The sequence below is a fragment of the Cervus canadensis genome, chromosome 1, assembly GCF_019320065.1.
Source record: "Cervus canadensis isolate Bull #8, Minnesota chromosome 1, ASM1932006v1, whole genome shotgun sequence".
Classification (NCBI taxonomy): Eukaryota; Metazoa; Chordata; class Mammalia; order Artiodactyla; family Cervidae; genus Cervus; species Cervus canadensis.
The window spans coordinates 120,314,269-120,332,526 of record NC_057386.1 but is presented as its reverse complement, the minus strand read 5'-3'; the positions used below and the strand labels follow the sequence as shown (position 1 = coordinate 120,332,526).

General features: G+C 45.3%; 1 protein-coding gene across 1 annotated transcript; it reads left to right on the top strand.

The window, feature by feature from the left end:
- Positions 1–467: 467 nt before the first annotated feature.
- Positions 468–2,051, top strand: LOC122423180 (plasminogen activator inhibitor 1 RNA-binding protein-like). Its single transcript, XM_043439926.1, has one exon. It carries the CDS (start codon positions 549–551, stop codon positions 1,707–1,709), a length of 1,161 nt encoding a protein of 386 aa, XP_043295861.1. The 5' UTR covers positions 468–548; the 3' UTR covers positions 1,710–2,051.
- Positions 2,052–18,258: the final 16,207 nt, after the last annotated feature.

Below are 18,258 nucleotides of genomic sequence, written 5' to 3'. Positions count from 1 at the left end.
CTTAGCCACTGAATAATAACAACAAAGGATAGAGAGAATTGTGACACCTTGAGAGGTATGTGGCTGAGTGGACATCAGCTGCGTTTTGCAGTCACACAGACCTTAGTTTAGGCTTAAATCTGATTCAGTCTCTCCCGGTTGTGTGGACTTGGTAAGTTATGATGTCTCTGATATCTTTGAAGATGCAGTACCTCATCTATAAATTGAGGGCAACCTCTCACGCTTGTGTGGGAGTCACTGTTACATGAGAAATACCTATTTTTGCTCTTCTCATTTCATGCTTTAAAAGTTTATATGAATATGTAGAGACAAAAGGATGAATGTATGAAAATCTAAATGCTTGAAACTTCTACAAAGTTTTATAGATTATACTCTATGTGAAAAAATGTCTTTGTTTTCTTTTTATAATACAGGTTCTTGCAAATTAATATATCATTATCTCTTTTTAAAATTGAAGTATACATCTTGTGGGAAGAGCTGAAGCAGGCGCTCTTGGCTCGGCGCGGCCCGCTGCAATCCGTGGAGGAACGCGCCGCCGAGCCACCATCATGCCTGGGCACTTACAGGAAGGCTTCGGCTGCGTGGTCACCAACCGATTTGACCAGTTATTTGACGACGAATCGGACCCCTTCGAGGTGTTGAAGGCAGCAGAGAACAAGAAAAAAGAAGCCGGCGGGGGCGGCGTTGGGGGCCCTGGGGCCAAGAGCGCAGCTCAGGCCGCAGCTCAGACCAACTCTAATGCGGCGGGCAAACAGCTGCGTAAAGAGTCCCAGAAAGACCGCAAGAATCCGTTGCCCCCCAGCGTCGGCGTGGTTGACAAGAAGGAGGAGACGCAGCCGCCTGTGGCGCTTAAGAAAGAAGGAATAAGACGTGTTGGAAGAAGACCTGATCAGCAACTTCAGGGTGAAGGGAAGATAATTGATAGGAGACCAGAAAGGCGACCACCTCGTGAAAGAAGATTTGAAAAGCCACTTGAAGAAAAGGGTGAAGGAGGAGAATTTTCCGTCGATAGACAGATTATTGACCGGCCTATCCGAGGCCGTGGTGGTCTTGGAAGAGGTCGAGGAGGTCGTGGACGAGGAATGGGCCGGGGAGATGGCTTTGATTCTCGTGGCAAACGTGAATTTGATAGGCATAGTGGAAGTGATAGATCTGGCCTGAAGCATGAGGACAAACGTGGAGGGAGCGGATCTCACAACTGGGGAACTGTCAAAGATGAATTAACTGACTTGGAACAATCAAATGTGACTGAGGAAACACCTGAAGGTGAAGAACATCCAGTTGCGGACACTGAAAATAAGGAGAATGAAGTTGAAGAAGTAAAGGAAGAGGGTCCAAAAGAAATGACTTTGGATGAGTGGAAGGCTATTCAAAATAAGGACCGGGCAAAAGTAGAATTTAATATCCGAAAACCAAATGAAGGTGCTGATGGGCAGTGGAAGAAGGGATTTGTTCTTCATAAGTCAAAAAGTGAAGAGGCTCATGCTGAAGACTCAGTTATGGATCACCATTTCCGGAAGCCAGCAAATGATATTACATCTCAGCTGGAGATCAATTTTGGAGACCTTGGCCGCCCAGGACGTGGTGGCAGGGGAGGACGAGGTGGCCGTGGGCGTGGTGGACGTCCAAACCGTGGCATCAGGACTGACAAGTCAAGTGCTTCTGCTCCTGATGTGGATGACCCAGAGGCATTCCCAGCTCTGGCTTAACTGGATGCCATAAGACAGCCCTGGTTCCTTTGTGGACCCTCCTCTTTGAGGCTTGCATGCTTAAGGATCCCAAACGACTAAGAAATTTAAAAAAAACAAAAAACAAAAAAAAAGACTGTCATTCATACCATTCACACCTAAAGACTGAATTTTATCTGTTTTGAAAATGAACTTCTCCTGCTACACAGAAGTAACAATATGGTAGTCAGTTTTGTATTTAGAAATGTATTGGTAGCAGGGATGTTTTCATAATTTTCAGAGATTATGCATTCTTCATGAATACTTTTGTATTGCTGCTTGCAAATATGCATTTCCAAACTTGAAATATAGGTGTGAACAGTGTGTACCAGTTAAAAAAAAAAAAATAAGAATGCTAAGCAATTATGGATGCACGTGTCAAAGTTGAATGACAGCTTTGTTTCCATTTCCTTAGCGGAAGATGAAATAATGGCATCTCTATGGTCAAGGGTGTATCTTAGAGTCCATGAAATACATAGCTTGCAGTCTCCTGGAAGATGCTGATCAGTCTGCTTGATTACAGATTGATTGATATGTTGTCACCCACCTGGGCTCATTGTCGCAGCATCAAAAGAGTGGTCCTGTCCATTTACTTTTATTGAAAACCTACAGGTAGCCTAGCCATGGGGAAAACAGAGCAATTTAGACATTTTTTCCTGCTCTCTGGGAGCTTGAAGTCTCCAGAAGACTCTAAAACAGGGCAAAGGAACTGGGCTTTAAAGCAGTTATGAATAATGTGCAGTGTAAGGGCAGAGAGGGAGAGAGAATTTCTGACTCAGGGACAAATAGTCCTGAAGGGAGGTGTGATTTTGCTTGCAAATAAATTAACATTTATCTCTCTCATTGGAGGTTGCTGAATGAAACCTCCAGATTTCACCTGGTTTGGGCCCCTTAGGATCACTAGCAGATATAACTGGGCCCTCCGTGTGTCTCCAAAGATGAACAAATGTCTTCAAAAAAATGAAGTGTGTCATGAGCGGACATTTTGCTAGGATTTTCTAAGTAGGAAATAAAAGTTTAACAAGGACAGTGTGTCAGGAGAAAATTAAGTCCAGAAAGATGCTGGGTAGGGCAAACCAAACTGAAGAATTTCAGAATTCAAGGTCATATAGTAGAAAGGGGCACACATAACTTCTGTTTGGATGTTTGGATCAAATATGTGCACATTTCATATGAGTATATACATGTGACATGTTTCTCACATGCCTGGATATGCCTGGTGATACACATATGTAAGGCATGTTTAGATATGTAAGTACATATGCCATGGGGTGCATACATGTGTGTGAGTTTCTGTGTATCGGGGTCCAAGTTGGCAGAAACATGTGTTTTCTATACTTGACTCTGTACACAGAGCCTATATCTGAATGTACATTTTCCTGCATATGACATATATGCATGCCTGCATGGGACCTGCATGCATGTGTGTCGAGTGTAGATGCGTGTGAAGTGCATGGTGTGGATACATATGTGTATGTCTGCATGTCTAACTGGGGCATGTGAATGTTTACATATAAATATTGTACAAGAGAGAACATGTAAGAATATTTTATATATGAGGACACATGAACATATATGTATAAATGGAAAATATTGTGTGCATGCGTTCATGTTCAGTCGCTCAGTCTTGTCAGACTCTTTGTGACCCCATGAACTGTCACCTGCCAGGCTTCTCTGTCCATGGAATTTTCCTTGGACAGGAATACTGGAGTGGGTTGCCATTTCCTCATCCAGGGGATCTTCCCGACCCAAGGATCAAATCTGCGCATCCTGCAGCTCCTGTGTTGGCAGGCGAATTCTTTACCAGTGAGCCACATGGGAAGCCTGGAAAAATATTGTGTTGGCCAAAAACTTCGTTCAGGTTTTTCCATACGCTGTAATGGAAAAAGCTAACCAAATTTTTTGGTCAATCCAAAATGTGTATAAATGTATGTCATGAAAATGTGGACGATTGCACAAACATGTGGGAATGTGTGTTTGGATAAATATCCAGGTAGATGAGCTCTGTTTTCCTGCCATGCTCCATGACCTGTGGAGGTGGGTTTCTACATTAGTGTGTGCTCAGTAGGTGATGTGTCTGCTATGGAGGTGTGTTTGGGCACCCAAAGCTGAGTTGTGTGGAAATGTGGACTCAAGTGCCAGTGCACATAGAGGTATATCATGTGGGGTGTGTGAGGAGTCAACTCACATCTCAGTGCACTTAAAATTGAATGGTGGATTGTATTGTCTTATCAGTCAAAACTCAATAAACCAAAAGGAGGGAGCCAGTTGTGTGATACGATACAGAGATTGGGGCTGTTTTAGATGGGATGGTCCATGAAAGTATCTCCGAGTAGGTGCCATTTGGTGCCAACTCCAAGAACTGGGGGCTCAAAGCTCAGATTGGCCCCTTCCTCTGGCCTGGCGCCCAGTGTGGCTTCCGGGCTCTAGTAGGTCCCTGTTTGTTGTTGTTTAGCCGCAAAGTTGTGTCTGACTCTTTTGTAACTCCATAGACTATAGCCCACCAGGCTTCTCTGTCCATGGGATTTCCCAGGCAAGAATACTGGAGTGGGTAGCCATTTCCTTCTCCAGGGGATCTTCCCAACTCAGGGATCAAACCCATGTCTCCTGCATTGGCAGGTGGATTCTTTACCGCTGAGCAACCAGGGAAGCATATAGCTAGACGGTCCATGGGCACCACCCCCCCAACCATCTTCTTCTTGGGATTTTCTCCTTTGCTTCCTGAATCTCTCACCCATGGGTCACTTGTTCTCTTCCTCCACCCAGGACCCTTCCAGGCTTGCCCTTCCTAATAAATATTCTCTAATAAATATTTTAGTGCCCATGGAGATCAATGGTGCATCAACGATGGGACGCTGGATGTAAATCATCTCAGCTTTGGCGTCACCCCAGAAATCAATGTTCACACATTAGGGCTATTAGTTCATTAGGAAGCCTTTGATGGATAGCAGCAAGATCTGGGATGTCACACCTGGAGTCCCCCTTCCTCTTCTTCCTGCGCTGATACAGCCACTAAGGGGCAGGTGCCTGGGGAGGGAACTCACCCTCAGAGACTAACCCTCTCCTCCACATCAGTAGAAAGTGGTCCTCAGTGGGGTATTCCATTCTCTGCCTCCTTGCCTAAGCCTCACAACTACATTTGAGATTTAAAAAAATTTTTTACTTGAAGTATAGCTGACTTCTAATATTGTGTGTATTTATTTATTTTGGCCACACCCTGTGGCATGTGGGATCTTAGTTCCCTGACCAGGGATTGCACCCACACCCCCTGCATTGGAAGGTGAAGTCTTAACCACTGGACTGCCAGAAAAATCCCCTTCATTTGAGATTTCAACAGCTAGAAAGAGGTGGTAGATTCTGAGTGTGAGGATGTCCATCATTTTAGAGCTGGACTGATGCTCAACTACCAGTTTGTTCATTCATCAATCATTTATTGAGCACCTACTGTGTGCAAACAAAAACTGGCAGGTGAAAGTCAACAAAATGTGAATACCTTTTGAGCTCTTTACTCCTCCTCTTCTTTTATGCAGAGAAATGTGCATACGACTTTGATGAAAAGAATGCATGTTATAGTTTTGTCTGCAATGAACCATAAAGATCTAAACATTTGCCAGTGGGCGATGGGTTAAATGATCCATGGTTTGTCCATACAGTGAAATATTACTCATGCAAACCCAGTGGATTAAATGTTTAAAGATAGTTAATATGGTGAAAACAAATATGTAAATACACAAATCAGTAGATTCATGCCCATTTCGATGAAAACTCAAATCCACACATTTACAGCACACCCCTGTGAACACCCAACGATGCACCACTGCATATACAAATCTTCAAATATTCACATGGACCCACAGACCCACAAACCCATATGCCCACCTACTTGTGGACAGACAGCCACACGACCCTAAGGCCGTTGGCCCCCGTGCTCTGAGCGTCTGAGCTGAGCTCCCTTCAGCTGCCACCTGCTAGTTCTCTCCAAGTGCAAAGGGACCAAGGATGCGATGGGAATTTGGTGTCAGTTTTCACAGAAGCCCGGGTCAGTCTCTGCAGGGTTGCGGGGACTCGGCCCCAGCAGAGAAAGGCCTCACCTTGCCCTCAGGGCAGCCAGCCAGGAAACAAGCTGATTTCAGCGATGATGCGGATTGCCCCCCAGCTGCCCGAGTTTTCTGGAAAAGGGCATCCTGTTCTCCTGTCTGCACATGTCTGGGACACTGGAGCCTGAGACAGCTTCTTTGCCTCTCTCTCCTGCCCTCGGAGCAGGCTGGGAGGCCCAAGGGAGCGAGCTTGCTGAGATTTCTAAAGCTTCCTATTTGCCGAAACCAGCCTGTTCCCACAAATCCCAAAATAGAGTCCCTGGCAGAGCTGTGAACTCTGAAATGCAGAGACAGCTGCAAAGAAAAATAGTGGAAAGGAACAGGCAGGAGAGCTGTCTGCCTTCGCCTCCAGTCTCAGAAGGATCCTGGAGTGGACAAGGGCATCGAGGGGTCACTGTTCCCTGTACCATCCACCCCCTGGTCTCCAAATAGACTTCAAATGATGCCTATTGAAAATGTATAAAACTGCTCAGAGAGCTCTGGGGAAACGCAGGACATTTCCTTCTGCAAAAAAAAAAAAAAAAATTACTGTTCCTTTGCCTTCCCTGAAAGTTCTTTTCTGAGTCTAACCTAAAGCCTTCAAGCCTTCAAACTACCGATATATCTCATCCTCTTCCTCCATGTCCTCTGGGCCTCCTCTTCTCTGAGAACACTAAGTTCATTTTCCTTCACCAGTGAAATGAGTGACTCATTTCCCTGGGCACTCATTATGCTGTAAACACATGCCACTGTTCTTCCTAGGGGGGTGGCCATTGCCGTGATTATTACCAATAGGTGTTCAGAAATGCCACAGAACCACAGAGGGGACAGAAACAAAGGAAATTTCTTGAAAGAAAAATCATTTTACCAGGGCCTTGAAGGCCAAAAAAGATTTTGAATTCAGGAGGGCAGCAATTAGAAAAAGGCAGCATTTCGGGTGGAAAGAACAACTTTGGCTCAGATAAGAAGATGGGGGTGAGGTGGTGGGGTAGGGGGGTGGTGCTGTATTGATGGCAGTGGGAAGGAGGAGAACATAGGAAGCAGAGCAGCTCAAAAACAGGAGCACAAGCACCAAAAGATAGCTCACAGGTTGTCATGAGAGAAGGAAATTATTTTTAAAAGGAATGAGAAAGAGATGTATTAAGACCTGAAAAATGTCAGCATATGTGAGGATGAGGTGGTGTGGGGAAACCAGATTAAAGGAAGATAAGAATTCAGAGTAGCCTGGAGAGGCCAAAAAATGGAGCAAAGACACTTAGTAGTGAATGGAAAGCGGTCAGCACGCCCATTTTACAGATGCAAAAACTGAGGTCAGAGGAATGAAACAAGCCCAAAGTCTCCCAACTGAGTTAAGTAGCTGAGCTGCATGCAGTTCAATCAGCACACTGTCCAAATGGCCCTAAAGTTCACTGATTGTTTTTCTTTTTAAAAGAAGGGCCTGGAAGCACAAAGTCATAGTCTCAGATGGGAAAGAGCAGAGCAAGGCTCACATGGGAGGGGGAGGGGATGGAGGACTGGGAGATGGGGGTGGGGGGCGGGTGGTGGCAAGGGTGACATCACCACTGTGTCCTGAGGACCCTGATCCATCTACAGACCATCCTGGGTTTATAGCCACTGCCCTCCATTGGCAACCCCAAATGCTCTTCTCCCTCTCAGAGGTTTATTGACGAAATCTGCCCTGAAAACAGTTCTACCACCCCCCACCCCGCACCCCCTGTCTGGGGCTCAGTCACCCTCCTCCTGCAGCCTCCTCCTTGGCTCATGTAAGCCAAGCATGTAAGCCCAGGAGCCTTGCCTGGGTGGGGTCGGCCCTTTGAGCCAAGACCCCAGAAGTCTGGCGGCGGGCAGGGAAGAGTGTGGCTCTGACCACGGTCTCTGTTGAGCAGCGGCTTTTCCTGTCCCTAATTCGGCTGAGGACCCTGCTCTCAGCAGGGCCATGGCTTGCTGATAGGGTCACCAGTGACTGGTGGAACTCTGCCAGCACTTGCTCCGGCTTGGAGTTTTGGTGTAGGAAGCGCTTGGCCTGCTAATCACAGGGGTAGGGGTGAGGGGGTAGCTGGAAGCAAGTCAATGACCTGCGCGTGGGACAGGGAGAGAAGGAAACAGTAGGAACATAACATTAACGTAGGCACAGTCTCTGGTATGCAGCAGGTAGTGAATAAGTGTGTGCTGCTTGCATGAACAGAGGAGGAGAGGAGAAAAGGGAGAGAAGAAAGGAAGGAAAAAACGAGGGAAGGAGGGAGGGAGATAGAAGAGCCCTCGGTGAAGCCAGGACTAGCGAGTCCTGCCCCACAGTGAGCACATCTGTGTGAGCTCAGAGTCCGTTGACTGTATTTGGAATCTGAAAATCAGGTTCGGAAAGCACATGTGTCTACTGTGCGCAGTCCTGTCCGACTCTTCTCAACCCCGTGGACCATGGCCCGCCAGGCTCCTCTGTCCATGGGGACTCTCCAGGCAAGAATACTGGAGGGGGTTGCCATGCCCTCCTCCAGGGGATCTTCCCGACCCAGGAATCGAACCCTGGTCTCCCGCATTACAGGCGGATTCTTTACCCTCTGAGCCACAAGGGAAGCCTAACCTTTAAATATTTAAGTAGGCTATCAGACACATAAGAGTCTTGAAAATAGTAAAATTGCCAAGACTAGCAAAGTATAGACTCTGGACCCAAACTATTTTGAATTGAATCCTGGCTCTGCGATGTATAAACTCTGTGAGTTTGGTCCAGTTACAGAACCTCTCTGTGCCTTTTTATACCTGGAAAATGGAGATAATAATCATACCTGCCTGGCTTCTTGTGAAGGTTAAATTATTCAACATTTGTGAAGCAGTTAGAATAGAGCCTGCCACAAAGTCAGGGTTTAATCAGCATTTGCTGTAACTATGATCAGAGAGGGGAAGTCACTTATCCAAAGCCACACAGCTAGCAGAAGCAGTATTCCAAACTAAGCTTCTTTGATCCCCAAAGCCACACTTTTTTAATAGAGTAGAGATGGAAAGAGATCTTTTATTTCTGTGAAAATAAAGCAGCAGAGATGGAAAGAGATCCTTTATTTCTGTGCCCTCTTCTCCCCACCCCCCCTGCCCCACCAGTCACTCCCAAGCAAAATTGCTCTTCCATGCCATCTCCCTGGTCAGGGCTGAGAAGCCTCGCATCGCCCTGTTCCCAGACAGAGCATGTTCTCTCTTCAACTTTTGTCCTTGAAAAGGGCCAGAGCTTCTGTGTGAAGGGAAAAGAGAGTCTGCAGGCAGCCTTGGCCACCCAGCCTCACGGGGCCCTGCAGGATTGCTTCCTTCTGCTTTTCTCTGCATGTCAGGGTGACAGAGACCAGCCCAAGCCTGGCGTGCCTGGAGACTGTCTGCCCAGCCTTGCCCAGAACACCCCTCAGGGAAGCCAGAGGCCGGGATCACAAGCAATGAGCGAACGGGCTGGCCACTGGCAGGGCAGCTAAGAATAATAATAACAATGGATGATATTGCTTACTATACATTATGACCTGGGCTCTTTAAAAATAGTACCATCTTAAATCCTTACTTCATCTCTTGAGAGCTTTCTCACTGGTTCTTTCTTATAGACAGGGAGATTAAGTTCAGAGGTCAAGGTATTTGGCCCAAGTCATACAATGTTAAGGGGCAGAGCCAAGATTCAAAGCCAGTGCTGACTGGTCCCAAAGTCAGGCTGTTAACGCATGCTACAAAGCCTTACCTGGTTGGCTGCTTGGGACACTTTATTCCTTCTGGTCCCAGTACCAAGGGCCAGCTGAGATAAGTGATCACTGAGCATAGTCTCTGAAAGAATATGGAGGCCATCTTGCCCTGCCTCTCACTGGCCCTTGTGTGGGTCAATATAATGATGCAAATATATGCAAATCACATGCAGAATTACCTGTCAGTTTTCTGAACTCCCAAGGGGCTCTTCAGAAAATTCTGAACTGGTATTTCCCAATTTTCAGATATTTAAATACCACTAGTCAATTCATGGAGACTCGTTGGTAAAGAATCTGCCTGTCAGTGCAGGAGACAGAAGAGATATGGGTTCGATCCTTGGGCCAGGAAGATCCCCTTGAGAAGGAAAGGGGAACCCATTTCAGTACTCTTGCCTGGTAAGTCACACAGACAGAAGAGCCTGGTGGGCTACAATCCATGGGGTCACAAAAGAGTCGGGCATGGCTGAGCGACTAAACAAGTCAGTTCATAAAATCTGCATTGTTATTTACTAATATTTTTTAAACGTGATTTATTTTTCTTAACTTAAATTCACCCCAAAACAGGAAAATTGAAACCAGTACCATAAATATAAAACCATTACCACGAACCAAAATGAAGTCTAGAAATAAAAACAATGAACACCTTACAATGGTACAAAATCCTAGCTGGGGGTACTTCCCTGGCAGTCCAGTGGTTAAGACTCTGTGCTTCCACTACTGGAGGTACAGGTTCAGTCTCTGGTTAGGGAACTAAGATCCCATAAGCCACGTGGCTCTGTTAAAAAAAAATAAAATCCTAGCTGGGAATTACAATTTAAAGGTTCCTGGAGCTTTGAGTGGGAGGACCTTTCTCACTCATACTGGCTCTCACTCTCTTTTTTATTTGGGAAAAATGGGTGTATGTTCATTAAAATAATTTTATATTACAGATCTGCTGGTCACAAGTGGTGGGTGGGGCCAGACTCTGTTCTTTCCTGGAGTCTCTGGGGAGAATCACTTCCTTGCCCCTTCAGTTCCACCTGGCTATAGGACTGAGATCTACATCTGTTTGCTGGTTGTCAGCTGGGGACCACTGTTACCTGCAGGAAGCCTCTGTTTGGTCCTCACACATGTCCTCCTAATTTTCATGACCCCTGGATCCTTATCATGCTGCCGTCTTTCTGGTTCTCAACAGCCAAGGCAAGTTCTTGGATTGTAATGACTCATGGAATTAGATTGGTCCCACCTGGAAAATCCAGAACAATCTCCCCATTGCAAAGGACTTAACCTTTATCATACCTGCAAAGTCCCTTTTACCAGGAAAAGTAACATATTCACAGGCCTGAACATCTTTGTTGTTGATGTTCAGTCACTCATTCGTGTCCCACTCTTTGTGACCCCATGGACTGCAGCACTCCAGGCTCCCCTGTCCTCCACTGTCTCCCAGAGTTTACTCAAATTCATGTCCCTTGAGTCAGTGATGCTCCCTAACCATCTCATTCTCTGCCACCATGGATGTCTTTGGGGGGTCATTATTTTGCTTACCCCGGAATACTAGCACCAAACAGAGACTTTCTTCTTGGTAGAATCAGAGAGGGAGGAAGGGAAGGAAGAAGGAACAGAGGGAGGCAGGGAGGGAGGGAAGGAGGGAGCTGTCTGCTGAGTCTATATAATTTATAATCCTGTCTATGGGCCACTTAAAATAATTCTGTGAATGAAACCTTGCTCGATAAGTCTTGCCCTGCCATGATCACAGCTGATAAGCTTTGAAAGTGCTCACATAGCCAGTCTCGCCCTGGCCATGCGAGTTTCCATCTGAAACAGGAAAGAAGCAACGGAATGTCTCAGAGAGAATCCTCAAGAACTTTTCACTCAAGGCTCACATCTTCCTTTCAGACTACCTGGAGATATTCCCCGACCCCCACAACGCTCTCCTGGCTCAGAGTTGGATCCTTCTGGGTTCAATTTCTATTTGGTTCCAAAGGAGTCCCTTCCAGCACCCAGAACGTCTGCAATGTGTCATTCCCCTGCACTACATGGAGGCTTTAACGGCAGCCCTGGGAAAGGCTGAGCCTTGCTGCTGGGAGGCGCTGGGTGGCTGGCTTCTTTCTCTAACAGGCCTGGTCTCTCGCCCTTTGCTAATTACTTTGATCCTTTGCACTTTGTAAAAAAAGCCCCACAACACCAGTTGGTCCCCTCTGGCTTTAACCTTGCAACCCAGTTGGCCCTTGTAAAAGTAGGGGGTGGGGGCTGGAAGGAGGCCAGGCAGGGGCGGGCACAGGCTCCCCAGATCTACGCAGACTGCCTTGGGTCTGTTCCTTTAATGATCGCTTCCCAGGGCTCTCACAAAAAAAAAAAAAAAAAAAAAGCACAAATAAAAGGCGTTTTACAAGATGGCAGGGCTGTGTGTGAGACTGACTCCATCAACCACCAGTTCATTCGGGAGTTTCTTTGCCTGTTCACATAACTTTCCTTACAGATCTCTCAGCAACTGGCTGCCTCTGTCTTATTCACTCCAGCTTCCCACAGCTCTGGACAGCCTCCTTTCCCACCCCTGGCTCCAGCCTCAGGCCCTGCCCTTGGCAAATCCTCAGTTTTATCCTCTTCTGCTCCTTTCCCCATTCTATGAAGCTACCCTGGTGAAGCAGTGTGAATTTGCCATCTGGGAAGACAGAGAATTGACTTGCAGGAACTTATGAAGCTGAATGTAAAAAAGAAGACTGTTGATTGAGATGAGGATTAGGAAGGGAGCCCTGTGGGCAGGCATACATAGGAAACAGGGTTTTTTTTTTTCTCCTGGAAAAAGCATAAATGTGGCCCAAACCCCACCTATGTGTCCTTAAGAGTAGACTCTCAAAAAAAAAAAAAAAACAGAGTAGACTCTCTATCACAGACTGGTTGACACACACGTGTGTAACAGAATTAGGTTCTATTATAACAAAGTCCTAAAAGTTGCATGTTATTTACTTTCAGAAAAATCTACTTTCCTTAATCCAAGGTGATCCCCATTATAGAGTATGTATAGGTCAGCTTTTGCTGCATGACAAACTACTCCCAGACTCAGTGACCACCGAAACCAGTGTTTACTTAGTCTATGATTCTTCTGGTCAACTTTTCTTTTTATTTAAAAAAAAATTATTTTTAATTGGAGGATAATTGCTTTACAATGTCGTGTTGGTTTCTGCCATACAAGGTGAATCAGCCATAGGTATACATCTATCCCCTCCCTCTTGAACATCTTTCCCACGCCCCCCCCACCCCATCTACCCCTCTAGGTTGTCACAGAGCACCCAGTTGAGTTCCCTGTTTAATACAGCAACTTCCCATTAGCTATCTATTTTACATATTGTAATGTATATGTTTCAGTGCTGCTGTCAATTCCTCCCACCCTCAACTTTTGAGCTGAGTTCAGCTGGGTAGTTCTTCCAGCCTCTGTGTGTGTGTGTGTGTGTGTGTGTGTGTGTGTGTGTACGCGCACTCAGTCGTGTTTGACTCTGGACTGTAGCCCCCCGGCTCCTCTGTCCAGGAAATTTTCCAGGTAAGAATATCAGAGTGGGTAGCAACTTCCTTATTTCCGACCCATGGATCGAACCTGCGTCTCTTGTGTCTCCTGCATTGGCAGGCAGATTCTTTACCACTGTGCCACCTCCGTCTGGTCTGTGGGGGACTCACAAATGTGTGAGTCAGCTTCTGGGTTGGCGGGATGATGGCTGGTCCAGGGGACTTTGCTGGGACTTCCTTGCCAGTCCTGCATGTGGTCCTTTACCCTCCGGTAGATAGCTCAGGCTCACTCTCGTGGTGGTGGTGGCTTTCCAAGGGAAATGAAGGCATGCAAGGCCTCCTGAAGCTTTGGTCAAGAATTGCCACCTTGTCAGCTTCTGTTATACTTTACTGTTCAAAGCAAATCACCAGGCCAGCCTAGATTCAAAGATGGGGAAATACTCTCCAGTGCTTGCCGGGAAATGCCACAGTCACACTACAAAGAGCATGGATACTGGGAAAAGAGAAAGACTGTGATCGCTTTTGCAGTCTAACACAGTTTATTTCCCATTGTCATTCACTGGAACTCTAGTCCCAGGAAAGGATCAATAGGGATGATAGGGTATGAAAGAATGTGTGATCAAAGAATTTGTGAAAATTTGGTCTCAACAAAGTAAATAAGGGACTTCCCTGCAGATCCAGTGGCTAAGACTCCAAGTTCCCAATACAGGGAACCCGAGGTTCCATCCCTGGGTAGGGAACTAGATCCCACATGCCATAACTCAGAGTCTGAATGCTGCAACTAAAGATCCCTCAGTCTGCAGCTAAGATCGAAGATCCAGTGTGCTGCGACTAAGACTGGATGCAGCCACATAAATAAATAAATATTAAGAAAAATAAAAAACCAAAACCAAAGTAAATAAGCTTTAATGCAGGACTTCTCAGAGCCTTAATCACCACAGTGCCTGATGAGTGAGCCTTCAAGACTGGAAAACACAGGCAGTCCAGTGATTGACAGATTCCCAATTGGATTATTCTTTTGGAGGGAACATCCCCCAGAATTCATAGCTGTAAACTGTATTTTGGGAAATACAATTACGATAACATAACTCACGCGAATTTGCATCAGATATGTCATTCCAGGTAAAGATGAAAGGGGAGCATTCACAGGAACTTCTTTCTTACCTGGACCACTCCCAGAGGTCAGCGATCATTACTGAGATGCTGTTAAGAATTGGAATGATTCTATGATTGTAGGGATTTACTCCCAGCATATTTTTGCTAGGAGAAGAGCCGGGCAGTGAAGTTCATCAAATTGGTGATAAATAATGCCATCACCAAGACTCATCCCACCCAAAGACAAATGTTCTGGAGGGATGATTCAGAATAATTCCTTCTGGTCGCTTTTCCCCATCTGTATTTATTTTCTTTATGTGGTTGACCTCACCCAAGTTTCTGCCAATTTTTTATTTACAACTTCACATTACACCAGAAGCATTTTTTAAAGATCAGTTCAGGAGGAGCTCAATATTCTACCATATGGATGTAATATTTTGACTAATAACAGCCCCTCTCCTAAGATGGGTATTTATTCTTGCCCCTCCTATTTCATTATTTGGAATCAGAGCTTCTGTAAGAGAGTTGAGTTTGTTGGGTTTCGTTATTTTGTTCGGTTGGAGAGCTGAAAGGGTCATCGGGGAACTGAAGGCATCGGACTTTTTATTTTCCTGTTTGTTTGCTTTTCGTGGCAAGGTGAGCATGATTGGAAGTGCAGTTAAGATCAGGTCAGTGCTCAACATTTCCATTGCTGGGGTCCCAGTTGGCAGGAGGAAGAGGAGGATTCTTGCTGTGTTTTCAGATAAATTGCACTTGCGGTCTCGCCAAACTGCAAGCAGGATTCAGGTTTGGCTGGAGTCTGCGGTCTCTCTCACAGCTGTTAAATCCTCTGCAGACCACAGGCCAAAAGTGACTGTGTTCAGGGACTCTGAATCACTTATTTCTCTCCTATTTCCTACCTACCTTCTATCCAGAAATCATAGAAGCAAATCTATTCTTAGTAAATGGGTTTTCTGGTTTTTCAAAGTTAAGAGAGCTCAGGAGAAGGAGGGGAGAAGAAAAAGAAAACCTAGCTGGTGTTGAAATTAGCTTGTGTTTAGTTACTTTTTCCCCCTTGGACTAGATTTGACTTTTTCCACAGTCCCTGAAGCGTGAGTTCTGTAGTAGTTTTCCACAAGTCTGATCTGAGGAAATTAGATCTTGGGACACAAATTGTGAGCCCAGAGAATCCCCTCAGGCTTGTATCATGTAAAGTTGGGTCATGGAAATCTCCCAGATTGCTCCTGTATTCTCAGATGCCCTAGGGACTCAAGGCTAGCAGTTTAAGTGCTCTGAGCCTCAGTTTCTGCATCTGTCAAATGGGACTGTGTGTCAACAAATTAGGTGAGCTAGCTGCACTAATGTGCCAGGCTCTATTCTAAGTGCTTTACAGTGAAAACTCTTTCATTTCTGGGAACAACTTTATGACATAAGCCCCATAGGGACCCTCATTTGACAAATGAGAAAACTTAAGTCAGAGAAACTGTAAAACATACTGTTCATTATAAATCAACTACATACATACAGACAGACATACACAAAGTTCTGAATACAATTCCTGGTGCCCAGTGGGCACTCAGTATATTAGGAGATCTCTAAGATCCTGAGCCAGCCCATTCATCATGATATATTACCATAACTTCTTTCTTTTTTTTCCCCAAATTTAGTTATTTGGCTGTGCCAGGTCTTAGTTGCAGCATGTGGAATCTAGTTCCCTGACCAGGGATCGAACCCTGGCCCCCTGCGTTGAGAGCACAAAATCTTAGCCACTGGACCACCTGGGAAGTACATCTCATTGCTTGTTTAACTCTCTGACTTCTCCCACAGACAGTAAGCTCTTGGAGGGCAGGGATTGCAACCAGTTCCCTCATACATTGTCCCCAGAATGCAATCCAGGTCCTGGCCGGCAGTGGATGTTCCATAAATGTTCACTGAATGAACAAATTCTAAAGTAGTAGCAGCTCGGTTCCCCACTCACAGCCTGGCCAAATTTCCACCTCATCCTGCCAGATCCTTACCTGGTCAGGTGTTCAGAGCTTTGCTGGAAAAGAACTCACCCAAAGTACCAAAAAAGGAAAAAAGGAAGGGGGTTGATGAGTGGGAATGTGGATCCTACTAAGATCTGGGCAACAGGAGAAAAAAAAAACCTGTTTAAACAGGGCCTTCCATTACTCTCTCTATTCTTGTTCCTGAGAGGAGAAAAATGAGATGCAAAGCCCCCATCAACTATAAACTCATGGAACAAGTCAGATCAAACGTCAAATAATGAAGGAGCCCCGACTCATGAAATTCTTTGTAGAACAAGAAAGATAGTTGTAAAAGCAAGCAGAAGTTTTTGAAGACATGGCAGAAAACATATGCTGAGAAGCATCGTTCACTTTCAAGCCAGCAGATGCTAGACTTGAGATGCAATAGGTAAGGTGAGCTGATTTGGAAGAGCTGGTACAAAGGTTGCATACAGGAGAAAACCCGAGTTTTAAAGAGGAGAACTCCAACATACGTTGGTGGCATAATGAGTTGAATGTTGAATTCAGCAAATATTGAGTTGGATTATATACATGACAGTCACTGTGTGACAGGCTGAGTTCATGACAGTGAACAGGACATACTTTTTCCCTTGCTCTCGGGGGCTTATATTAGATGGGGAAATTTAAATGGAATTAAAACAAACTTACAGTAAACTTAGGAGCCCAGGTTGACATAATCACAGGAAAAAAAAAAAAAAAGTCTAACCACCAGGTTGGAAGCTGATCTGAAAGTACAGACATAAGTTTGAAAGCAATCGGTTATTCATTCAACAAACACATGAGTTAAATTTTCGCCATATTATGAAATGGGAAAATTTGTTCTTAAGGTTTCCTACCTCATGTTTCAGCACATTTTTATAGCCTCCTGATTTCTCTCCCTCTCACCTCACCAACTTCTCAATTCTCTATTGCCCTACCTCCCCCTTCCCCACATTCCACAGTTTAAAAGTTGAACCTCAGCTCCTTCTAAAGAGAAATGGAGAAACTAACGAGGGTGCAAATGACAAAAGACAGCTTGACGTACTTTGCAACTTTAGGAATTGAACATAAACCAGCCTTTGTGTTTAATCCTGTATTTGCTCCTCCCAAAGAAACAAATCTTTAACTGCAGAATTTCCAAAATTGAGGTTTATGCTGTGGGAAGACACAGGAAATACAACCTTTTATAGCTACAGATTTCTCTTAAGGCATTTAATTCAGAGGCAGCAGTTTCAGCAAACCATTTATTAAGCTCCTAATACACGCCAGGTGCTTGAACAAGTGCCATGTTGCTTATTCCTCACTGCAGTCTCAGACCTGGGTTTTGAGACGTCAGGAAGGGTTTACAGAATAAGAAGATGCACTCTGCGGGGAGGTTTCGGCTCTTGTGTAGAATGGAGTCTTCGGGGATATAGGCATATGGGATGGGCGTGGGGGTCTCGGGAAGGAAAGGAAGAAAATAGTAGCAGAGCATGAAAATAAGAAACAGACAGTGGAAAATAGCAATTATAAGGGCTGATATGTGTTAATCAGGGGCCAGGTCCCAACACCCAGCAACTGCCCTAACTCTCGCAGCAGACGTTGGGATGCAGGTGCAGTTGTCATCATCATGCTTGCCAGGTAGTTGAAGAAACAGACTCTGAGACATAAGGAACTGGTTGTGGGTCAATAAGCAGCACAACCAGAATTCAACCCAAGGCTGCCTACTTTTACCCACTTGTGAGTCACAGGACCCTAGCATGAAAGCCATGTTGGCCTTCTTCTGTAGAGGAGGCAATGGGGAACTCCCAAATGGTATTTAAAAAGTATCCTCACTCTGTGATGACCTGGGAAGGGTGGGCAGGGAGAGTAGAAAGGAGGTTCAAGAGAAAGAGTATATATGTACACATCCAGCTGATTCACAATCCTGTTCAGCAGAAACTAACACAACATTGTAAAGCGATGATACTCCAATTAAAAAATAAATTAAAAAAAGAGATATCCCAGGTCTGTATTCTGGCAAGAGAACAAGTCTTGGCGTCTGATTAGAATGATACCTCAGCTCTAAAGGTAAAATAAGAATTAGCATCTTGGTTAAGCTTACAGAGAAATACTATAGAATTTCTCCCATAGACCTCCCAAAGTGAAAGTCACTCAGTCATGTCCAAGTCTTTGCAACCCCATGGACTATACACTCCATGGAATTCTCTAG